This window comes from Sebastes umbrosus, chromosome 15 (genome assembly GCF_015220745.1).
Source record: "Sebastes umbrosus isolate fSebUmb1 chromosome 15, fSebUmb1.pri, whole genome shotgun sequence".
NCBI classification, from domain to species: Eukaryota; Metazoa; Chordata; class Actinopteri; order Perciformes; family Sebastidae; genus Sebastes; species Sebastes umbrosus.
The window spans coordinates 4,612,736-4,638,320 of NC_051283.1; the positions used below are offsets into that span (position 1 = coordinate 4,612,736).

Sequence of the window (25,585 nt, forward strand, 5' to 3'; positions counted from 1 at the left end):
TGACTCTCACCGTTATTTCCTGTTATTGCTGTTGCTGCAAAACTTGTTAGATTTAGTCACTTTTTAGTGCGACATTGAGGAATCACTTTCACTTTGTCACACTGAACTTACAATACTACCACTAGCCTACTGTTGTTTTTATATAGACCTACACGCCATTGTGTCACAAAATAACACATAAACTGTATATATGCTTTAGTTTAGGCAATTAAAAGGGAATATATTAATATCGTTGTCGTAAACATGATAGAGGAAATCTTGACTGTTGCTAGGAGACGGAACCTCTACGGTGGGAAATCCTATCCTACTGTCCACCAATATTATTGTTTATATGGAACAACACAATTAAATCAAAATGATATATTACAGCAATTCACATTTACTAGGTTTCCTTAATAATAATTCTATCAATTGCAAAATAGCAAATTTCTGCTGTTAGCAGGCCTACAATAAATAATAATAATGATTGTATACTGGCCATCTACATTACTCATTGCTCAATGCACAACATTTCAATTTAAATATTATATTATTATATATATATATATATAATATTTACCTCATTTATTGTTATTTTAAAACAAAATTGTAACTTCCATACTTTGCTATTGTTTATAGTATGTTATTGTTATTCTATATTCATATTTTCCAAGCTAGTTGTAGTAGTCTGGTATATTTATAGTGTATTCTAATATATTCTTTATATTGTGTATCCTATAGATATTACCTCTAGTGTTAATATGTATATTTATTGTATATTTACGGTCCCTGTGCATTGCCTGGATAACCTGCTGCTGTAACAGAAGAATTTCCCAATTTGGGATCAATAAAGTACATCTATCTATCTATCTATCTATCTATCTATCTATCTATCTATCTATCTAACTAACTATCAGTAATGAGAATGGGTCTAGAACATATTCTTTTGTTCTTTTGTAATTCAATATATTTTAAAATTCTTCTTTTTCAGGTAATTGACAATTAATTAACCCATTTGTGCCCAAAGACTATATTTAGTATGATAAGGACACATTTGTTCTGATCGGTCAAAACATTTGAAAAGTGGTACGGACTGACTTTGGGCAAGTATCTAACAGTACAACACTTTTTACACGGCATATGTGTGCATATCTTTGATATTCAACTTTGTATGAGTTCATAGATACCAGATACTTGATTCCACAATCAAGTATTTGGTATCTATGAACTTTTGTAGTTTCTGAGATACAGCCATTTTCTTATCATACTACTGTATATCTCATCTGAGGGCACACTTAAAATACCTAAAATATAAAGGAGTGCAAAAACAGTAGGCCCATGTGCCCAAAGACTATATTTAGTATAATAAGAAAAACTCACTTTTCAACGGTTTGACCAATTTTGAAAATTTCTGTTATCATATGAAACTAGAAAATCTAAAGAATCCATTCACTGTAAAAAAAAAAAAGCTAGCAGAACTCAAAATTGTAAAGTAACAAACTTCAGCAGAGTTTTAAGTTGGGCAATAAAAAAAAAAACATAACATTTTGAGTTTTGCTTTTGAGTTTGCTCAACTTTCAATTCTCATTTCTGTTAACTCAACTCAAGTTGCAATAACTTATAATTTCATACTGCAACAATTTTGAATCCTTACTTCCATCAACTCAACTCAAGTTGCAGTAATTTATAATTTCATATGGTAACAACTTTGAATCCTTACTTCTGTTAACTCAACTCAAGTTGCAGTAAATTATAATTTCATATGGTAACAACTTTGAATCCTTAATTCTGTTAACTCAACTCAAGTTGCAGTAACTTAAACCTGTACATAGTACCCACTTAATTTCAGTTGAGTTAATTTAGTGGAATAGGTTAGAGTAACTTTAAATTGTGCACTGTAACAGTTAAGGTAAGTCAAATATATAAATTAGGACCAATAACTACCCATCAAATGTATAAATAATTACAGATGCAACATCTACCTTCAAAACTTATTTTTTAATTCATTAAAACACAGCCTATCCAATCCATTAACTAACATGAAGCACTTAAGTAGTGTTGTAACATTGAATACTAGCATGCAGCACTTAACTTGTGTTTTAACATTGTATACTAGTATGAATCACATCTTGAACACCATAGTACAATGAGTTAGCAGTGGTGTGGGAGTTGTGAGCATAGCAAGATAAAGTTAAAGGAAAAAGTCAGCACTTCGACAGTTAGACTACTAAAAAGAGACTACATTCGTCTACGTAAGGGATAATGTACAGCGAGCCGGTCATTGTTGTGAAAGAAACGTTGAGCGGCATCGCCCTGAAGGGGAATCTTTCACAACAATGACCCACTAGCTGTAAATTATCTCGCTTATTACATGGCTACTTACTTGAGAAATCAATAATTTGACACAAAACGGTCCGTCAGAGTGTCAGAGTCTGACATCAGAGCTGCGCCCATAGCAACGGTCTGCTATAAAGAAATAACAGACCGCAGAACGCCGTGATTAACCAATCAGAATCGAGTATTCAACAACGCCGTGTAATAAACCATGATAAAATACAAAACATAAGAAGATTCAGAGTTACCACGAGAAGTAGCTCATGGGTTGAAATGGAACTCCAAACAGAACAAGTGTGATCCAGCACTGTCAATCTAATAAACAGGCAACAGGAACCTTTGCAATTCAAAACGGTCCCAGACCCAACATTATCAGCTAACTTGGTGGATTCACTGAAGGAGTTTGTTTTTGAAGAATCGGACCCTTGCAGAGAGATCTGTTCCAAGTTCCATGAAAACTTTCTGAATGGTTTACGGTGGTTTTACGGTTGAAATGTGTACCTCAGTTCTTTTGGGTACTGGAGGTTTAAAGCGTAGATCAGCCCAAAGAGGTAAGCAAAAGCCGCTGGCAGGTCAGGGAGATCCTGGAGGACGATGTTGTTTTCTTCTACAACAACAGCAACATTAATGACTGTTGCAGGAGCTGAACTGTCATCATCCTCCAACACAGTGAGGATACCCACGATGAGGCCCTTCGTCTGCTCCTCTTCTGGGTCAGTGGCCTTGTGATGACAAACAGAAAATGACCAATGCATGAATAGTAAATCAAACTGAAAGACATTTGGCATTAAAAAACTAAAACGGGTCTATGTGGATCTCTTAGGGTTAATCATTTCCATATCATACCCCGCAACCAAAGATTTAACCCCCATATACATGAAACCACTTACATCAAGTAATAGCCAGCAAAGTACAACTCTTGAAGACACTGTGGGCATTGGGACAGATAAAGAAAACAAGGAGGACAGTGGGATGGATAGACTAGAATGGGACAAAATGGCAGAGAGGCAAAGGTTGAAGTCAAAGAGAGTCTATTTTTAATAACAGAATAATAATAAATATTTACTTTTTCTACTAATAACCACTCACCAGACAGTTCCTGAACAGCTTCTCATGACTGTCACAGAGACACAAGGTGAGGCCCTTCAAGGCTGCAGTCTGTCGATGTGCTGTGATGTCAGATGTCTGAAACACAAATGGTTGGGAGAAAAATTACACCAAGATGTAAGTAACATGAAGAAAGCTAAGAACAAACATGGAAACATGCTTCACAGTTTGTGTTAAAGCCGCATTTATTTTTTTATTTATTTTGCCCACTTAGGTGCAGGACTCAACAGACTGAAACAATCACACACTTGATATATTATGGCCTTATAAGGTTGATTATATGGCAAACAGCTGTCCTCTTCCACATCCAGCAAATACCTGTTGAATGAAAGTCTAAGATTTACTCCTTTTAACTCCTGATATAAATAGCTGGCTTTTTAGCTGTTAGATGTTCCACTTTCTTCACCACCTTGTCGCTATCTTTGTCTGTCCCTTAGGTAGTGTACAGTGGGTTTATTCTGATGGTTTGTCACTATGAGCAACACCTTAAATTTGACCCATTGTTTATTTAAAAATATTGATTAGTGCAGCTTTATAAAAAGAAAAAAAAACACAATTCCTTGTTATACATTTATTTCCATAATGTCCAGAATAATGAAATTATTAATTCTAAAAATTCACCTCTTCATCCAGTCTGTTAAGGAGTTGATCCATCTCAGGCGGTAAAGCTGTCCGCTTAGCCCGATAGAGTTTAAGGAGCCTTGGAGTGTGCTGATTAATGGCTGCTCTGAAGTTGTCTATTAGGTCCTTGTTGGTGATCCGAAGAAACTCTTCCCTGATCTGTTGAACAACAACAGAACCTCAAACGTAAATGGCCAATACAAAGTCAATACAATTTCAACACCATCCTAATGTTAAAATATGTATTTTATTAACCCTCATCCTGGGGACCCCAAGAAAAATCTACTGTAAGAAGCAACCATCATAGCACCATGTTAACCTATGTCATCTCAAAACATTATTAGTGTAATTAATGTCATCCTTCAGGAGACATTAATTACACTAATAATGTAGTCTGTGCCAAGACAGAGCACATAAGTCAATCTGGTCTTGATCAGGATAGGCTTTCACTTCAAAAACTGCCTGAGCAATCTTATCCAAAATGTCCATCTTCATGTCTCTGGTTATGCTGATACCTCTCTTGTTTTTTTCATATGCCTCATTGCCTTTAAGTAACTTCAATTCCACATCATAGGAAAAGGCTAGAATGGGAAAAGGTGAAGGCCACTCTGATATACTTCACAGATAGCTCTTGCACCGCATTCATTTCAATCTGAAAGACAAAGGTGACAATTTGCTGGAAATTAGCAAAGCAGGCGGACAGTGGAAGAATAATTAATGATGTGGTTAATTTCGCTCAAACAGGTTCTTAATAAGTTTTAAACATATCAATTTAATGTATTGTAAACAGTAGACTGCTCTCTGGAATTGACAGTATTTTGACAAATTTAATACAATATTCTGTCCCATTCATTTCGAAAGTTCCATTTTTTAGAATAGCTTATGCAAAGAGTCTGCACAGGGCTCTCCACTCCTCCACTCAGACCTCACAAGCACACATGGAGGTGCAGAGTCGAAATTGCGGCGCTATCGGTACTAACAGTGCTGACAGAGCTAACAGAGCTAACAGTGTTAACCGGAGGGGGACGGAAGACGGGCGGACGGACTTGACTGTGACCGCTACGGGCGACGGGCATTTGTCCTTGAGGAGGTCTAAACTCTCCTAGTGGCTTTCTAGTTAAGACACGAAACATTCAGTTAACTAACGTACACTTTAGTTGAAACAGCAACGCTACCGTTACTCACCTACACTACCGTTACTCACCTACACTACCGTTACTCACCAACACTACCGTTACTCACCAACACTACCGTTACTCACCTACACTACCTTTACTCACCTACACTACCGTTACTCACCAACACTACCGTTACTCACCTACACTACCGTTACTCACCAACACTACCGTTACTCACCTACACTACCGTTACTCACCTACACTACCGTTACTCACCTACACTACCGTTACTCACCTACACTACCGTTACTCACCAACACTACCGTTACTCACCAACACCGTCTAGAATCACCACTATGTCCCGTTAGCATTAATAGCTTAACGGTTAGCGCAGTTTAGCCGTTGACATGTGGACGCAGCTAACTACCCCTCTAGCTGTAATACTGTACCGACAAGTTACCGTAACGTTACAACACATTAATAGCATTCAGACTAACCAGTCAGAAACAACGTCCTCTCTGTTTGAAAGCTTCTGGTCCATACAAGCCTCGCTAGCATCAGCTAGTCGCTAGCTTTAGCTTTAGCTAACTAAGCTAATGTTACTAGTGTTTACGTTAACTGTTGTCATGGTAATGTCTACAGTATCTGTTAATGTATCACACCATATAACTCTGAATACAAATATGACACAATTCAAACTATATCAAACGAAAAATAAGTTAATCTTACCTGTGTGGAGACAGACTGGAGCTCCATGAGACAGACTGCAGCTCCATGAGACAGACTGGAGCTCCATGAGACAGACTGCAGCTCCATGAGACAGACTGCAGCTCCATGAGTCAGACTGGAGCTCCATGAGACAGACTGCAGCTCCATGAGTCAGACTGGAGCTCCATGAGACAGACTGGAGCTCCATGAGACAGACTGCAGCTCCATGAGACAGACTGGAGCTCCATGAGACAGACTGGAGCTCCATGAGACAGACTGCAGCTCCATGAGACAGACTGCAGCTCCATGAGACAGACTGGAGCTCCATGAGACAGACTGCAGCTCCATGAGACAGACTGGAGCTCCATGAGACAGACTGGAGCTCCGGTGCAGACAGACACACTGGGGGGTGGAGTTCTTCAAGCATCAACTCTGAAAGTTGTCTTTCCCTCCATTCACAACAAAGACACGAGAGTTATCTGAACTTTCGCCCCTTGTGTTGACTTGCAACCTACAGTCTGTGTTCACAACTGAGAGATATAAGTATTATGAACTCACTTAAGGGATTTGACGCCAACTTAAAGTCCGGTTTGCTGGACTGACTTATATTTTTGACTCAAATGTTAATAACGTATATTTCAAAGTCTTAACAACTTGAAACGCTTTATTATGCCAACAAATACGAGTTAGAGTTTTTACAGTGCGTATACTGTATTTTAAATATAACTAGGCTAAATGTTGTTTCTAGAGCAGCAACAGTAATGTTTACAATAATATATTCCTTAATATCTGACTGGAAACAAATCTAACATGTTAATAAAATAAATCATATTCCTGACATGAAAATACCAAGTGAAGTTTATAAAGACTGAAGAACACATCAGTCAGTATCAGTCCTTCCTCCTGTCCTCCTGTCCTCTGTCCTCTGTCCCCCTCCCTCTGCTGCAGTAACATTAGGGCTGATAGAGGGAAGAGAGGCTGTTTAGTTTCAGCCAGTTGATGAGTTTACAGGTAAGATATGTGACAAGCTAACCTAACCAGTCAGACTACATAGCGTACTGCCAGCTTTAGTTTCAGTCTGGAGCGCATCACCGCTTCACACTTTCCGTTCCTTCACAATAAACTCCCCGGACACTGAACACTGGATCACTGCTGACCAGGGAACTAAAGTCAGTCACAACTGAACTAAATAACTAACACGTGGTTACAGTTAGCTGTTAGCCGCCGAGCTAGCACGCTGAGCCTGTCTAAGCGGCGGTGGATGACAGACTGCGGGCAGAGCAGATTGAAACATCGCTTTCCTTTAAAGGGACTGTTTGTAACTTTTTAAGCGTATAAATGTACCGGGTCGGGACACATGCGCGCTCGCGTGTGGCTGAAGTCACTGCTCCTCTGCCTGCTTGCCTTCACTCACACCGCCCGTTCTCGCTGTCTCACTCCACCGCATGCGCACTCACTACACACTGCAGAAGAGTTTAGCTCTGAGAATATCTAGTGAATGTACAGTGGACGTTGGTGCAGAAAGAACTGCTGCAGCTCCTCCAGACCAACAGAGGTTTTCCGTGTATTGTGAAGTGACGGGGCTCCGCAGAGAGAAACGTTATCGTCTCTGACCGGGTGCCGGTGTCTCCCCTGTTCCCTCCGACCGCGGTCAGGAGGCTGAAGCAGGAAAAGCCAACACTAGGATCAGCATTGATTCATGAAATATCTCAAAAATTCGATCAGTTCTCTCATTCAAAAACACGGAGAAAATTATACACGCCCTGATATCCTCCCGTCTTGATTATTGTAATGCCTTGTACACCTGCTTAAATAATCGAGCAATTGAGCAGCTCCAAATAGTTCAGAACTCTGCAGCTAGACTGCTAACCAAAACCAAACGCCGCTCTCACATCACACCGACTCTGGCTTCACTACATTGGCTCCCAGTGTCTTTTAGAATTGATTTTAAAGTGCTTTTAATGGCATATAAAGCTCTGAATGGCCTAGCACCCGAGTATGTCACTGAGCTCCTCACACGGTACCGTCCAAACAGGCCCCTCAGGTCAGCAAGTCTGGGACTTTTAACAGTTCCAAAGACAAGGTTGAAAACAAAAGGCGATCGTGCTTTTGCAGTACTGGCTCCCCGACTCTGGAACAGTCTTCCAATTGATATTAGATCAGCAGACTCGGTCACAATTTTTAAATCCCGTCTAAAAAACAATTTTTATAAAATTGCTTTTCAATCAGATGCATTTTAGTCTTTTGTATGCTTGTGTGCTCATGTATATATATGTGCATATGTAACTGTATGAATATGTATATGCTTGTTTCTTTATTTTTTCCATCCTATTGTTTTTATTTAATTATTTATGTTTCGGTGTATTCTGTTGTACGTTATATGAATTGCCTTGGAAAGCACTTTGTGCTTTGTGCTTGAAAAGTGCTATACAAATAAACTTATTATTATTATTATTATTATTATGGAGAGACCTTTGTCAAATCAGCTAACATTACTGCCAAGCAGCTGAAATATAGAGTGATATTGTGGTTTTAGCTGACGTGTGTCACCTCACTGTTTTGAGCAATGCTCGTTCATGTATATGTAGAGCGAGCACAAGCGCGAGCCCGACGCTGACTTTCGTTGACTTAACGGCCACAGGTGTCGCTGTAAACAAGCATTTCTGATTCTTACAAACAGTCCCTTTAAGAAGCTGTAATCAGAGAATTTTTTTTTCTTACAATAATTACTCAAACTGATTAATTGATTATAGTTGACAACTAATCGCTTAATCGTTGCAGCTCTAAAGTAGATTTCTTTTTATTCTCATGTCACACCTCAAAGTTCTGCTCTTCTGTCACATTGTAGTTGTTCTTTTTTAGTAATCACTTTAACAGACCAGCAGAGGGCAATGTTGTTCTTTACTTCCTCTCTCCAGGTTTCCATGATATCAATTCAAATTAGGACTATCTTTAAAATCTTAGATTAAATCCATCTTTTTATTTATTTTTTCATCCATTTTTGCAGACTGCAGCAAGAAACGTCTCGACTCACTAAACTGTAATCAGTACTATTTAGTTGCATCACTTACAAACTTTGTGTATGGATTTCTCAAACATTAGGGTCACATAGTCCCACTGCATATGGATTGTCTCCAGTAAACCACATGGAAAAAGTCAAGTTGCTGATTTAATAATGAATCGAGTACAACATGCTGAATGTGGTGGAAAAAGTATTCACATCTTTTAGTTCAGTAAAAGTAGAAATACAACAAATGGAATGACATAAAATTCCTGTTTTCAAATCTACCAATGGATTCCTTAGGGTTTCTAGTTTCGTATGATACCTCTATGTAGGCGGGCCGTATCCTGGGCGCATGGCCAAAATGAGTGAGACACCTGAGGGCGGATCCGCACCTGAGTCGACAAGGTCCAAGCTTCTGACAAACATCGAAATATTTGCTAGTCAGCTGACTGTAGCTCTCACTCTCTCTTACTAATCAAAACAAGATGAAGTTAATTGTGTTGCTCAACTTGCTAATCTTCTGTCACGTTGCATCTACAGGTAAGATAATATGGTGACTCTCAACGTTATTTCCTGTTATTCTTGTTGCTGCAAAACTTGTTAGATTTAGTCACTTTTTAGTGCGACATTGAGGAACCACTTTCACTTTGTCACACTGAACTTACAATAATACCACAAGCCTACTGTTGTTTTTATATAGGCCAACACGCCATTGGGTCACAAAACGACACCTTAACTGTATATATGCTTTAGTTTAGGCAATTAAAAGGGAATACAAACTGGGAAGAAAAAGTTTGGAAACTTGTGTTTGGTGGATTATTTCTCTGTTGTTATAATGCTAATGGTCATTGTATTTTACATGGTTGGAAAGCCTGTTTATTTACCTTCACAATGATGTCCAACTTGTAAGGATCATGCATTTGTGGGATGAGCAGCACAGCTGATTATGTGGGTAGCCTTATGAGCTCTGAGATTGGCTGTGTGCATTCTGTTCCTGACCGTCTGATCAGAGATCTGTATGCCATAACGTCCTGCAAACCTTGCCTGCAAATCTCTACAAGACAGCCTACGGTTCCTCAGTGCTGTAAGGGTGATGAACCGGTCTTCCTGGGGTGTTGTCTTCCTGGGACGCCCACTCCGCGGTCTGTCTTTTACACCACCGGTTTCACGTAACTTGGCCTTCAGTTTGGAGATGGTACCAGGGCTGACTCCAAATAATGCTGCAACTTGGTTTTGCGGAACACCAGCTTCAACTTGCCCTGTCGCACGGGCCTTATCCAGATTAGATAAACGTGGCATGCCGATGCTTGGAGCAGACACCAAATGATCACTTTAGTAGGGCGCAGCACCCAGCAGGCCCCATGCACACAGGTGCTGCACCTGGAGCTCAAAACAAGAGTCAATACCAACAGGAGAATACACTGTTTACCATTGGCAGAGCATTTTGGCAAATCTTTCTTGGGCGCTACCCACATCATCAGCTGTGCTGCTCATCTCACAAATGCATGATCCTTACAAGTTGGACATCATTATGAAAGTAAATAAACAGGCTTTCCAACCATGTAAAATATAATGCCAATTAGCATTGTAACAACAGAGAAATAATCGACCAAACACAAGTTTACGAACTGTTTTTTTCCCAGTTTATTAATATCGTTGTCATAAACATGATAGAGGAAATCTTGACTGTTACTAGGAGACAGAACCTCTACGGTGGGAAATCCTATCCTACTATCCCCAAATATGATTGTTTTTATGGTATGACACAATTAAATCAAAATTATATATTACAGCAATTCAAATTTACTAGGTTTCCTTAATAATAATTCTATCAATTGCAAAAGAGCAAATCTCTGCTGTTAGTTGGCCTACAATAAATAATAATAATGATTGTATACTGGCCATCTACATTACTCATTGCTCAATGCACAACATTTGTATTTAAATATTATATTATTATATATATATATATAATATTTACCTAATTTATTTTTATTTTAAAACAAAATTGTAACTTACATACTTTGCTATTGTTTATAGTATGTTATTGTTATTCTATGTTCATATTTTATATTTTATATTTTCCAAGCTAGTTGTAATAGTCTGGTATATTTATAATGTATTATAATAGAGTCTTTATATTGTGTATCCTATAGATATTACCTCTAGTGTTGGTATGTATATTTATTGTATATTTACGGTCCCTGTGCATTGCCTGAATAACCTGCTGATGTAACAGAAGAATTTCCCAATTTGGGATCAATAAAGTACATCTCTCTCTCTCTCTCTCCCTCTCTCTCTCTCTCTCTAATGGGTCAATAACATATTCTTTTGTACGTCAGAGTAATTCAACATATTTTAAAATTCTCCTTTTTTGGGGTATTGACAATTAATTAACCCATTTCTGCCCAAAGACTATATTTAGTATGATAAGGACACATTTGTTCTGATCGGTCAAAAGTTTTGAAAAGTGGTACGGACATACTTTGGGCAAGTATCTAACAGTACAACACTTTTTACACTGCATATGTGTGCATATCTTTGATATTCAACTTTGTATGAGTTCATAGATACCAAGTACTTGATTGTGCCCTTTGTAGTTTCTAAGATACAGCCATTTTCTTATCATACTACTGTATATCTCATCTGAGGTCACGTGACTACTGTTTTTACCTAAAATATAAAGGAGTGCAAAAACAGTAGGCCCATGTGCCCAAAGACTATATTTAGTATGATAAGAAAAACTCACTTTTCAGCCAAACGGTTTGACCGATTTTGAACATTTCTTCAAATTAGTGCTGAGGCAAGTCCAAACCTCAAAATTTCAGTTGCGGGCACAAATGGGTTAATCAATCAATCACTCAAAAATGTTTAAAATCCAATTCAAAACCTTCTTTGTCTTGCAGTGAAACACTCCCTGAAAATGTTCTCTACTGCAACTTCTGGAGTCCCAAACTTCCCAGAGTTGGTGGGTGCTGCGATGGTCGATGAAGTGTTGACGGGTTACTGTGACATCAACAACAAGGCCGCAGAACCCAAACAGGACTGGGTGAGGAAACTATTAAAGGATGAGCCACAAATCCTGGTGTTGTTTTCTCAGGAGTGTTTTGATACCCAGCAGTTCTTCAGAGCCAACTTGGACAGCCTGAAGCAGCGCTTAAACCAAACTGGAGGTACAGTATGTTTATGTTCATATGTAACTTTTTACTGGTGAAATGTTTCCTCCCTCTGAGGTGAGACATAGCTTACAGTATAAACACACTGAGCCAATGTGTGTGTGTCTCTGTGGTGAAGATGTCATACTATCTGTTAACCCCTCAACCTCTTTAAGAGGTTGTTTCACTGAGTGAAGATACTGTTATCATATGAAACTAGAAAATCTAAGGAATCCATTGCTACCAACCATGTCATACTAGCTTGTCGGGAAGATCGCTAAATAATGCTGCAAAGTTACGCTAAATTTTGGCGGGGAAAAAAATGCCATGGCGATTTTCCAAGAGGTCCCTTGACTTTACACATGCACACTTTATGATAATCACATGCAGTTTTTTTAATGCAGTATAAACCTGTTATTTTCGCATTTTCTAAAATGATGTATCTGAATATTTCTGCATACTGGGGTCCTTAAACAGTCTTGAATTACATCAATTGGGTATCACTGTAAAGCTGAGACTCTTGTGGATCCAATGAGCCCAACTGTATTCATGTGTGATGATATAAGTCCCCATTGGAGACATTTCAGTGAGGTGAGACCATTTTTTAAAATTTGACATCACTGTATAAAATGACCTGTGGTGACCTCTAGGATAATCACAGCCTCATGAAACTTTACATCCACCAACTAGAGACCTAGAGCATTCAGAGGATGGATGGCTTTCCAAGCTAGATTGACAATAAGGGGTTTCTGAGCAGTTTACACAACAGAAGTACTCACCTTCAAATCGCCGAAAAATACAATTCTTGCAGAAATCTCCAAATGTCAAAAGTTTTTGAAACCAAATCACAGCATGGCTTTTTCTATGGTGTTCCTCAAGGTCTTGGTGTCTTAATGTGGTATTTTGGAGGGTTTATTGATCATTTTTATCAATACTCCAGCAGTAAAAAATATTAACTTATGAGACATAATAGAGCATGGGGATGACCATCATGTACACCACTTCTATGTGACATCTACTTTTGACTATTTATCTACCCCTGAACATCCCCTGTACCTCACCCCTCTAAAACAGAAGGTAGAATGGTAAAGGAGCTGGCTGTACTGAGATGTCTCTTTTTTCTGTCTCTGTCTCTCTCAGATGTCCACATTTTTCAGAGGATAATCGGCTGTGAGTGGGACGACGAGACTGTAGAGGTTGTTGGTTTTAGCCAGTACGGTTATGATGGAGAAGACTTCCTTGTATTAGACCTGCAGACGCTGACATGGACCGCTCCAAAACAACAGGCCTTCATCACCAAACTTAGATGGGATAATGACAAAGCTAGATTAGAAAATATCAAACACTACCTCATCCACATATGTCCTGACTTCCTGAAAAAGCACCTACACTATGGGAGGAGCTCTCTGCAGAGAACAGGTAGGATCACATGGCAAGATGTACTGTTGTACATGGACTCAGTCCTTCTAAGGCACTGTATCATTCCAGTGAAAATAATATCCTGACACATCCTGGTGTCTCAATACAGACTCATCTGTGTCTGTCCTTCTCCCCAGAGCGTCCCTCAGTGTCTCTCCTCCAGAAGACTCCCTCCTCTCCAGTCAGCTGCCACACTACAGGTTTCTACCCCGACAGAGCCATGATGTACTGGAGGAAAGATGGAGAGGAGATTCATGAGGACGTGGACCTTGGAGAGATCCTCCCCAACCACGATGGATCCTTCCAGATGAGTGTTGAGCTGAACCTGTCATCAGTGGCACCTGAAGACTGGAGGAGGTACGACTGTGTGTTTCATCTCTCTGGTGTGGTGGACGACATCGTCACCAGACTGGACAAAGCAGTGATCAGGACCAACTGGGGTAAGACTGGAATCACAAGTGATGGAGTATTTTAGACTTGGGAATGTTTTTTACATTATATCGCCTGTACCAGTGAAATAATTTGCCTTAGAACAGATTTTATTGAGTGTGTTTGTGAGAATCAAAGTGTGCATACAGGTGAGTTTCTGACGGGGCATTTCCGGCGGGTCGGGGGGAGAGAAAAAGTCACGAAATGCATCAGAAATCCACAGTGCCTGGAGCACATTGGACAACGCCTAGGAGCTAGCTGTTCAAACTAAACCAAACTAAACACACAAACAAAGCCTTATATTATTTATCCTACATTTATTAATCAGAGCATTCATTATAATCACTCAAAATCAGCTGGTGGAGGTGTATAGAAACAGCTGTTTACGCCTGGCTGGGGGTGTCGCGAACACCAACCTGATTATTCTAAAGGTTGAGAACCACTGTATTACATAACCAGCCATTAGTCTTAAAAACGTGCAACAGCAACCACATTTAGAGGACCGGTGCTGACATTTACTCTGAGAGGTGCTGCCAAGTTTGATGGCTTTTCACACATAGGTGGCGCTAAATAAAGCTTTTATATCTTGAACTCCTGGTTTACTGTACCCACTTAAACCACTGGTAAGCTGTGAACCTCTTTGTCAGGGTTTTTATTTACTACACATTTGTTTGACCAATAATGATTGACAGCACTGCCTGAATGTTGATTTGAAATGAAAGTCATATCCAGAACTGAGGCATTACCACTGAAAACACTTTCAGAACCACACAGCACACAGTGTGAATGAACCCAAAGTGTGAATGTTCTGTTTTGGTTCCAGTTCCTCCTGCAGGGTTCCCTGCTGGTCCTGTTATTGGAGTTGTTGTAGGACTGCTGCTGCTGCTGGCGGTCTGCATCGCTGGACTCTTCATCTGGAGGAGGAACAATAACGGTGAGGAACAGAGATGTTTTTATTCCTCTGATGAATTTAAATAAATACCTGTGATAGTCTCATCCTGCATATTTAGTGTGGTACTTCTGGTAACTCAATCCATTTATTTGACTGTGATAGTGAAGCACAAAGTGCTGTTTTTTTCTTTTTCTGCTTTCATAAATTCTGAAATGTGAATCATTTTCTAACATTGTTTTCTCTCATCTGTATTTCAGGGTTTCGCCCTGCTAAAAGTAAGTATTATACTGTGAAATATTTCACATTATATACAATTATATATATTTTTATATATATTTTTCCCCTTGTGGGCGAGCAACTAATATCCTGTTCACCATAAAAATAAACTTCCTTCATAATGTGGACACCAATATGACAAGGATTTCACTTTATTTACTACTTATTTTGACAGCGGGGCAGTGAACATAGAAGAGGATGCTGAACTCCACAACTTTCTGTCTCAGAGGACTTTACAATCTGTACAACAAATATTTCATTATTATTATTATTGTTATTATTATTATTTTTATATTCCTGGAAGTGAGATCAAAATGTCATGGTCTGGCACTGTACCAGAGAACATTGGACTTTTTCTTTTTGTTATAAGTTAAGACTGTCTTATCTCCTCCTTTTGGTTTATTACTTCTGTTATTGTGATTTTGGTTTGTTTTGGATTTGGGTTCTTTTATATTTATGCATTCCAGTGTTTCCTGTTTTATTTTGAAATTCACTCTTCCTGTGTCTTGTCTGGTTTTACTTCCTACCTTTGTTTGTTTTCCCGCCTTTTTTGATTGTCTGCCCCGCCCTGATTTGTTCCACCTGTGTCTAATCGCCCTCTTGTATTTAAGCCCTCTGTTGTTGTCAGTTCGTGTCGCTCCTGCCTAGTCTGTGTTGTCTCCGGTGTTATCTCTGCCATCCTGCCATCCTGCCTGTGATCCTTGTGTCTTCTGGTTTGTAATTTAGTTTTTGTTCTCAGTTTAGTTTTTTGGTGTTTTTCCTTTGTACTTTGTTTTTCTCAGCCTGCCCTCTGTTTTTGGTTTTCATGTAAGATTTGTTTTTTCCACCAGCTTTACAATTAAAGCTTTCTTTTTATTAAATGTATCTGTCTCCCTGGTCACTCTACATTTGGGTCCACCCTTTAAACTAATACCTTGACAGAATGAACTGACCAAAATGGACCCAGCAGAGTTGAACATTTGTTCTTTAAAAGTTTGTGAGTTTGAGTTGACTGTGGAAAGACTAGTTTCTGCTCATGCTATTGAGTGGACTTCCCTCCTGGATCAGCTTGCTATGCAGCAGGAGGATTTTAAGGAGAAGCTGTGGGTGAGCCACTTTGTACCCCTTTAAACTAATACCTTGACACAAATCTATTTTACAAGGGAGACCTTACTTAAGAAAAAGTAGCAATAAAAAATACTCCAAATTAAGTAAAAGCTTTCAATGTATGTGTTTTTGTATGTAAAGTCTTAATCTGAAAACTAACTATAGTTGTAAATAACTGATGGAATAAAATGTATAAATTAGCAAAAAATGCAAATACTGAAGTAAAGTGTGTGTGTGTATATACATGTTCGATGTGTGGATCCGCCTGGTGTCAGCTGTAAGCAGTGAGTCCGCTGTTTGACAGTGCCCCCATACATATATATATGTAGACGCCACATTGACTACTGGAGCATGGTTTGAGGAAAAAAATTACATGGGCTGTACATGTACAGAAATTAGTGGACAAATGTAAGAAAGTACTGAATGTAATGAGATGTTTAGTTGGAAGCGAATGGGGGGCAGATAGAACTGCTTTGAAGGCCATATATATTGGGTTAATTAGATCAACATTAGATTATGGTAGTGTAGTATATGGATCTGCAGCTAAAGCATCTTAAAAAAAGTTGGATACAATATCAGGCTCTGAGACTATGTACAGGTGCATTTAGAACGACTCCAATAGCAGCATTACAGATAGAAATGCCATGAGGAAGATACAGCTATCACTTAGCTATTGGGTTAATTTACAGGGCCATAATCAAGATCATCCAACTCAAGACACTTTAAAACCTTGTTGGGAAAAGGAAAAGGAGGAAACAAAAAGCTTTGGATGGACGGTGATCCAGAAAGCAAAGGAAACAAATAAATTAAACATTACTCCAACAGTACCAATACCACCTTGGATACTTTCTGATGTCTCAGGCTGCATCCCAAAGCTCTTAATTGCATCCCCGTTTCCCTCACTTGCGTCTCATCCTTGCGTCTTAGTCCCTCCCACAAGAGAAGCATGGAGAGACGCAAGGAAACCATGCGTAGACAGAGGAAACAAGGAAATATGTTTTAAGAGACATGAGAAGGTCGTTTCCTCTGAAGCGTCACATGAAGCGACGTCCGTTTCTGATGACGGCAGCAGCTGATCTCAGCTGTCAGTCGGTGAAATAAGAGAAGATAGTTTCCAAACGAGCCTCCATACTGGTTCCGGTTTGAGCAGCAGCCAACGGAGGGAAAACGTTCGTCCAATCAGGAGCCGAGTGCCTTGTTTCTAGGGACAGCCCACCAAGCGTCCAATGTTGGGAAGCGTCGCGTCCCCTCGCGATAAAAAACGCCCCTGTGGACACGTACCATAACTGATATATAATAAGGGGGCGTGTCGGTCAGTAAAAGACCTCATCTTGGACTTTGGGAAACGCTGATCGACATTTTTCACCAATTTCTGACATGTTATAGACCAAACAACTAGGCGAGAAAATAATCAACAATGAAAATAATTGCTAGTTGCAGCCCTACTGTAATCTACCTAGACCTCTCCTCACAGACTATGAATAAAAAAAAAACGACATCATTTAGGTTTTGTTGTACAAAGGCGGAAAGCAATTTATTACATTTACTTAAGTAGCTAAGTACAGTTTTGTGGTTCAATCCCCGGCTGCTCCGGTCACATGTCGATGTGTCCTTGAGCAAGACACTTAACCCCAGTGGCGGCCGGTCAATAGAGGGCGCTAGGGCGCCGCCTCCCCTGAGCCAGACAGCCACAAACAAAAAAAAACATTACTACTACTATTAATAATAATAATAAATGATACAAATTGTCAATATTTGTATGTTTAAATTATTTGGAATGCATCCAGTAATATGTGTAAAATTTGATAGAAAAACATCTGTGGAAAACATATGGTTTTCGTCCCCTGACTCCCCTCTGCCTGTCTGACTCCCCTCTGCCTGTCTCCCCTCTGTCTGTCTGACTCCCCTCTGCCTGTCTGACTCCCCTCTGCCTGTGTGTCTGTCTGTAGTTCAGCTCTGGGGCGATGGAGAAATCGCCCACAGCAGGTGGGTCTGTGTAGCAGCTTAGCCAATAGCTGATTCAAGCTCTGAACGATTCACATTAAATTTAGCCAATCAGCGTCCTCAAATCGAGAGGGGCGAATATTTTATCACCCCAAGCTCGTCAGGCTTTAGAGCATCTAGCCCGTGACGGGAGACTTTGACCAATCACAGGTCATTTCATTGAGAGTGCGTTCCTATTGGCTGTGCTCCGGTCATGTGACCAGAAGTTGGCGTTCCTTCACCAGATTTCACAATGGCGATGGCGGCGTAACAAACTTTCTAATTTTACAGCTAAACCGTGCACTACCAGATGATTCTGAAAACATCTGAGGAGAGAAATGAACATTAACGTAACAGAATATCGATTCATATTTGATCAGCGCTGCCTAGTTTGACCGTTTGGTCGGAGTTTACGAGTGATTGACAGCCGGCTCTCATAGACACAGGGTCGGCGCCAGAGTGTTAGGGGGGTGGCGGGTAATCTTTTTGATAGGGGGGGCATTTTTTCACCTCATATAGTCTTTATTAAGTGTGTCTTTAACATTATCATGTTTTATGAAAGAAATAAACTGACAGAGGTGTATACATACTGCCACTTATGCGCACAGGCGCGCACGCACGCACACACATGCTGTTATGTCCACAAAAACAGGTTATAAACTAACACCGTGTCCTAACTGGATGCGAGCGTCCGACTATCGCGCTGCATCGCGCATCTGACATTCTCTGTCCACTGAATACGTTAAATCTGCACTTCTGTTACATCATGTAAACAAACCAGGAACATATCAGCTGTGAGCTCCAGATCAGACTGGAGCTGGAGACGTAACCACCTCAAAGATGGGTTAGTAGTACTTGTTATCTTTCTACGTTCGTACTTTTTTTTTTTTATCAGAAAACACACGTTTTATTTTTGATATTTACTGGCATTAACATACGATATAGCCAAGAGCAAGTAGGTTGTTATCTAGTGATCTTCTCCAGTCAGCTGCCACCTTATTTTGGTTTCTGTTTTGAAATGAGGTATTGGAGGCTACAGATAACTCCTCAGGCACGCCCTGCGTCTTGCTAGTGCCAGGGTCAAAATGTGCACACACGCAGGTGCCAAGATACAGTTAACAGGGAGTTCAACAACACATTAATCTAACAGTCTGACTGATTTCTTCATAACTATAATTTAAGTTAATAAAGACTAAATGTGGATGTTTCACTCACCAGTTGTTGTCCCTGCTCAGCCTGCTGTAGTGTAACATTAGTCCATGGTTTTATTCCACAATACTGAACAGAATAATCCAAACAGGTAGAAAAAGTAAGATGTGAGAGGAGCACAGGATGCTTTTTACTCTCTTGGTCCTAATTGTGCTTTAATGCACTAGGTTTGTAGGTCTACTTTCTCTCATTTTTTTCTATTGAGCTAGATTGAAAAAAACGAAACAAAAAAAAACACGCAAACGGAGCAGATCAAAACGAGGCTTCTTACTGGAATATTGTAGTGACGGCTCATATTTCCCACAGTTTCCATAGTTGCCTCTTTGCACTGTGTGTTTGTGTTTTATTTGAACCATTAGTGAGGTGGCTGTTGTATTTTTTGACAGGTAGCTCGTAATAAAGTTTCACTAGTGAACTTTATTACATATCACTGCGAGCGTCAATGTCTGTCCTGAAAATGTCAGTAATCAAGTTAATATCTTCATTTACATCCAGGACAACTGACCCGGTTTTCTCGGCTCATTTTATCTAAACTTATCAGCCGTTCCTCTCAATATGAGTGACAGGAAAAAATAGGAACCGTGTATCCGATAGAAGTTCAGACAAAACGTCGCTGTGCCGCGCCGTGTTGTTCGCAGGCAGTTAGGACACTCCAATAGAAAACAATGTAATCAAGCCCAAGTACATGTCCTAGTGGTTTCCTAAATGCAAAACTATCACTGTTTTGTGCTTTATTTTGCATTGCAGTGTTAAGTCCTTCCATTACTAAACTGAATGACTTAATTTTACTAATAGCTTAGCTGTTATTTCAGTTTAGTTTTTTGTCAGGAGAGAATTCAGCTGAGGGGGCACAGTGACCTTTTTGGACGGGCGTGGACCCCCATGGCCTGCCCCGACGCTGCCAATCAAAGCTCGATGCTGTGATTGTGTGGTAATATTACACACAAATGAAGAAGTTACAGTCATAATCAGGCTATAAACAACACAGTTTAAACCGGCAGATGCAGGAAGGAGGTCTGGGTATCATCGGATAATCAAAAAATGAAAAACGAACCCAAACCGGGCCGTTTGTTTGTTTTTGCGAATTCCTTTTCTCATTATTCGTTTTTAATTGAAGAACGGAAGTCACGTGGGTTTTTCGTTTTTTCGTTTTAAACCACAAACGAAAAACGGAATCACGTGGTGCTCTGTTTGTTTTTTGTTTCCAAACGAAAAACGAAAAAAACAAATTAAAAAAACAATCCGATTTAGTTTCTTCAAGTTTCTTTCTGTCATTTTCTCTTCTGAATCGAGGAGTGGAGAACGGCAGTCACGTGACCAGGAAGTGAAGGCAAACATGTCAAAATAAAAGCCAAGAAGATAGTTTGGTCATTCTATAAAAGTGTAACATTATTTAAGAACAGGATCAAAGTAACAGTAGAAGATAAATAGGCTAAATAAATACACAAATAAGTACATACATAGGTATTTTTTTGTTTTGTTCTTTTCATTAACACATGAATGTCTTTTATCCAAAAAGTGTGTGATAAATTACAGGGAGGGTCTCTACAGATGTTATACAACAGGGAGGGTCTCTACAGATGTTATACAGAACTCTCACATAATTGACAATTTTCTCTCTCACACTCTTACTATGGGCTGTTTCTTTATGTCGGCAGGTGAGAAGCACTATGTGGCTAATCCTTTCAACACACCTGACACTTCCACCTGATCCCTTCACTCCACTAGGAAGGCTGTAGCCGAGTAGTTCTACATCATGATAATGCTGATTTTTCAACCAGCGATTATGACATTAATGCCAGCTAGACAGAATAAAGCTCTGTCTGTCATGACAATAGTACTGTACTGAAGGCCACTTCATCACTCCAGATACTGTAGATTTAACAGATACCTGCTGTCTTCAGATGGCTGTAAAGAGTCACCAGAATAAAGGAAAGGCTTTCAGTACAGTTCTATTGTCATGACAGACAGAGCTTTATTCTGTCTAGCTGGCATTAATGTCATAACCACTGGTTGAAAAATCAGCATTATCATGATGTCGAACAAATTAACTAAATTACATATTATACCAAATAGACTAGAAATGATTGAAAAGCATCATAAACTACCAAACAGAATACAGAAAGTTAGTGATTTCAGTTTTTTAGTGAACTCAGGCCGATTAATCCTCATATTAGACTATGATGTCTGAAGGTTGGCAAACATGCTGATCAACCATACTTATCTACCATTGATCATGATTATTGACTTGACTTTTCATCTATAAAGGCGTCAAAATTGAAAATTTGACTGAAAAGAAAATCCTTGGGGATTGAGGAGTGGTGACCTCTGACCCCTACGGTGGGTAACGTCACAGAAGGCCCACTCATAAAATGCACTGACTTCACTGATACCGAATCTCCCTCCAAACTAAATTGTAAAGCTGACGGCCCCTCAATATGAACTGATCAATACAATCAAACTTTATTGTCCACCAGGGTGGATTTTTCTCTTCGGCTCACAAAACACAGAAAACAACAGACAGCAGTTAGTAAAAAACAGAGACAGGTTATGTTACACATTAAAAACAGTTCATGTCAGTGTCTGTGGCTCAGATCTGCTCAGTCACTGTGTTGAGTTAAGAGTATTGATGGCATTTGGGATGAAAGACTTTTTAAACACATTTTTAGTTGCCAGAGGGGCTCTATAGCTCCTCCCGACTGGCTGAAGAGAGGATGGGAGCTATCTGCCAGGATACTCCTCGCCTTCTTCCTCGTCCTTTCTGTAAAAAGTTGAGTCAAGGGCTTTTGGGGTTTACCACCTATTTTGCCTGCTATTGACACAATCCTAGACAGTTTATTCTTCTATCTACAGTGTAGGTGACCGTACCAGGCAGGAAGGTTAAAGGTTAAAATCCTCTCAACAATAGTTTTGTACACTAATTCTAAAATCTGCCGGCTGACACCGAGGCCACTAAGTTTCCTTAGAAGATAAAGTCGCTGTGAGCATCTCTTGAAAATATACTCTGTATTTTCAGAGAAGCTCACCTGGGTGTCCAGGACTGTACCGAGGTATTTAAAGTGTCCCACAGTTTCAACATGTTGGCCATCAAGTGAAACTGGCTCTGTGATCAGATGTTGTTTTGTGCAGCACATGATTAATTCTTTCGTCTCGGCCACATTGATTTCTAGCTGGCTAGTGTGACACCGTGTCTGAAGGGCTGTAGTGTGGGCCAGATAGGCAGCTTCACCTAGTGGGCCTGTTTCCTGTAAAAGGCCAACTAAGGCCATGTCATCCGCATACTTAAACAGTCTAAAATGTTTCTCATTGGTCATAAATTCATTAGTAAAAAGAGAGAATAGCACAGAGGAAAGAACACAGCCTTGTGGGCAGCACGTCTGACATGTTCTCCCTGACACAGACCCTCTGATCCACACAACTAACCCTGTGTTGATGTTGAGATCAAGGAGCCTTTTCAGGAGAATATGCGTCTTCATTGAGTTAAAAGCTGAGCTAAAATCCACAAATAAAGCTCTGGCATAACCTTTAGGATGCATAAGGTGTTTTGTGGACGGTGTTAAGCAGTCAGCACAGCGTCGTCTGGGCCTCTGTCGCTCTTATTTAAGCGAACTGGAGCAGATCTAGCTTAGTAGCCACTGTGCTGGTCAGGTGGCTGGCAAGAACTCGTTCCATGGTTTTACACAATATGGAGGTTATTGAGATGGGCCAAAGATCACTTGGCTTACTTGCGCCTGGCTTTTTTAGCACAGGCCTAATTATTGTGAATTTCCATGATTTTGGCACAGTGTAGGTGTCTAGGATATATAATTAATTAGAATTTGAATCGAAGAGCGGAGAACGGCAGTCACGTGACCCGGAAGTGAAGGCAAACATGTCAAAATAAAAGCCAAGAAGATAGTTTGGTCATTCTATAAAAGTGTAACATTATTTAAGCACAGGATCGAGGTAACAGTAGAAGATAAATAGGCTAAATAAATACATACTGTACCTAAAAAAGCCTAATTAATTATATATCCTAGACACATGCACTGTGCCAAAATCATGGAAATTCTCAATAATTAGGCCTGTGCTAAAAAAAGCCAGGCGCAAGTAAGCCAAGTGATTTTCGGCCTATCGCAATAACCTCCATATTGTGTAAAACCATGGAATGAGTTCTTGCCAGCCACCTGACCAGCACAGTGGTGACTAAGCTAGATCTGCTCCAGTTCGCTTAAATAAGAGCGTCAGAGTCCCAGACGACGCTGACTCTGCTTAACACAGTCACAAAACACCTTATGCATCCTAAAGGTTATGCCAGAGCTTTATTTGTGGATTTTAGCTCAGCTTTTAACTCAATGAAGACGCATATTCTCCAGAAAAGGCTCATTGATCTCAACATCAACACAGGGTTAGTTGTGTGGATCAGAGGGTCTGTGTCAGAGAGAACATGTCAGAGGTGCTCACTGTGAGCACAGGCTGCCAAAGGCTGTGTTCTTTCCCCTGTGCTATTCTCTCTTTTTACTAATGAATTTATGATCAATGAGAAACATTTTAGACTGTTTAAGTATGCGGATGACATGGCCTTAGTTGGCCTTTTACAGGAAACAGGCCTACTAGGTGAAGCTGCCTATCTGGCCCACACTACAGCCCTTCAGACATGGTGTCACACTAACCAGCTAGAAATCAATGTGGCCGAGAAGAAAGAATTAATCATGTGCTGCACAAAACAACATTTGATCACAGAGCCAGTTTCACTTGATGGCCAACATGTTGAAACTGTGGGACACTTTAAATACCTCGGTACAGTCCTGGACACCTAGGTGAGCTTCTCTGAAAATACAGAGTATATTTTCAAGAGATGCTCACAGCGACTTTATCTTCTAAGGAAACTTAGTGGCCTCGGTGTCAGCCGGCAGATTTTAGAATTAGTGTACAAAACTATTGTTGAGAGTGTTTTAACCTTTAACCTTCCTGCCTGGTATGGTCACCTACACTGTAGATAGAAGAATAAACTGTCTAGGATTGTGTCAATGGCAGGCAAAATAGGTGGTAAACCCCAAAAGCCCTTGACTCAACCTTTTACAGAAAGGACGAGGAAGAAAGCGAGGAGTATCCTGGCAGATAGCTCCCATCCTCTCTGCAGCCAGTCGGGAGGCGCAATAGAGCCCCTCTGGCAACTAAACATGTGTTTAAAAAGTCTTTCATCCCAACTAGTGCCATCAATATTCGTACCTCAACACAGTGACTGAGCAGATCTGAGCCACAGACACTGACATGAACTGTTTTTAATGTGTAACATAACCTGTCTCTGTTTTTTACTAACTGCTGTCTGGTTTTTAATGTCTGTTGTTTTCTGTGTTTTGTGAGACGAAGACAAATTTCCAGCCTGGTGGACAATAAAGTTGTATTGTATTGTATTGATCAGATCATATTGAGGGGCCGTCAGCTTTACAATTTAGTTTGGAGGGAGATTCGGTATCAGTGAAGTCAGTGCTTTTTATGAGTAGGCCTTCTGTGACATTACCCACCGTAGGGGTCAGAGGTCACCACTCCTCAATCCCCATGGATTTTCTTTTGAGTCAAATTTTCAATTTTGACGCATTTATAGATGAAAAGTCAAGTCAATAATCCTGGTCAATGGTAGATAAGTATGGTTGATCAGCATGTTTGCCAACCTTCAGACATCATAGTCTAATATGATGATTAATCAGCCTGAGTTCACTAAAAAACTGAAATCACTAACTTTCTGTATTCTGTTTGGTGGTTTATGATGATTTTCAATCATTTCTAGTCTATTTGGTAGTATATGTAATTAAGTTAATTTGTTCGACATCATGATAATGCTGATTTTTCAACCAGTGGTTATGACATTAATGCCAGCTTGACAGAATAAAGCTCTGTCTGTCATGACAATAGAACTGTACTGAAGGCCTTTCCTTTACTCGGGTGACTCTTTACAGCCATCTGAAGACAGCAGGTATCTGTTAAATCTACAGTATCTGGAGTGATGAAGTGGCCTTCAGTACAGTACTATTGTCATGACAGACAGAGCTTTATTCTGTCTAGCTGGCATTAATGTCCTAATCGCTGGTTGAAAAATCAGCATTATCATGATATAGAACTACTCGGCTACAGCCTTCCTAGTGGAGTGAAGGGATCAGGTGGAAGTGTCAGGTGTGTTGAAAGGATTAGCCACATAGTGCTTCTCACCTGCCGACATAAAGAAACAGCCCATAGTGAGGGTGTGAGAGAGAAAATTGTCAATTATGTGAGAGTTCTGTATAAC

The 25,585-nt window shown here is 39.9% G+C and overlaps 2 protein-coding genes and 1 long non-coding RNA gene across 11 annotated transcripts in view; 2 read left to right on the plus strand and 1 right to left on the minus strand.

Annotated features, from left to right (window-relative positions):
* Nucleotides 1-16,191, plus strand: part of LOC119502689 (major histocompatibility complex class I-related gene protein-like) — a 94,969-nt gene extending 78,778 nt beyond the window's left edge. For both annotated transcript variants that reach the window (XM_037793808.1, XM_037793813.1), the window contains one exon: nucleotides 15,218-16,191. In XM_037793808.1, the coding sequence (XP_037649736.1) occupies nucleotides 15,218-15,228 (11 nt within the window). In that variant the 3' untranslated portion in view covers nucleotides 15,229-16,191. The remainder of the gene's footprint in view (nucleotides 1-15,217) is intronic.
* LOC119502692 (major histocompatibility complex class I-related gene protein-like) overlaps nucleotides 1-25,585 on the plus strand; it is a 167,807-nt gene that overhangs the window by 107,243 nt on the left and 34,979 nt on the right. The window contains exon 1 of one of the 8 annotated variants that reach the window (XM_037793828.1): nucleotides 9,264-9,411. The exons of 6 other annotated variants lie outside the window; for them this stretch is intronic. In XM_037793828.1, the coding sequence (XP_037649756.1) occupies nucleotides 9,357-9,411 (55 nt within the window). In that variant the 5' untranslated portion in view covers nucleotides 9,264-9,356. Of the gene's footprint in view, nucleotides 1-9,263; nucleotides 9,412-25,585 lie in introns of those variants that run through there. One more of the 8 variants, XM_037793822.1, reaches the window with a different exon arrangement.
* Nucleotides 67-10,744, minus strand: LOC119502717. The gene is made up of 3 exons (XR_005210145.1): nucleotides 10,679-10,744; nucleotides 8,626-8,627; nucleotides 67-382 (listed from the first exon to the last, which is right to left on the minus strand). It is a non-coding gene; the product is annotated as an uncharacterized LOC119502717 (long non-coding RNA).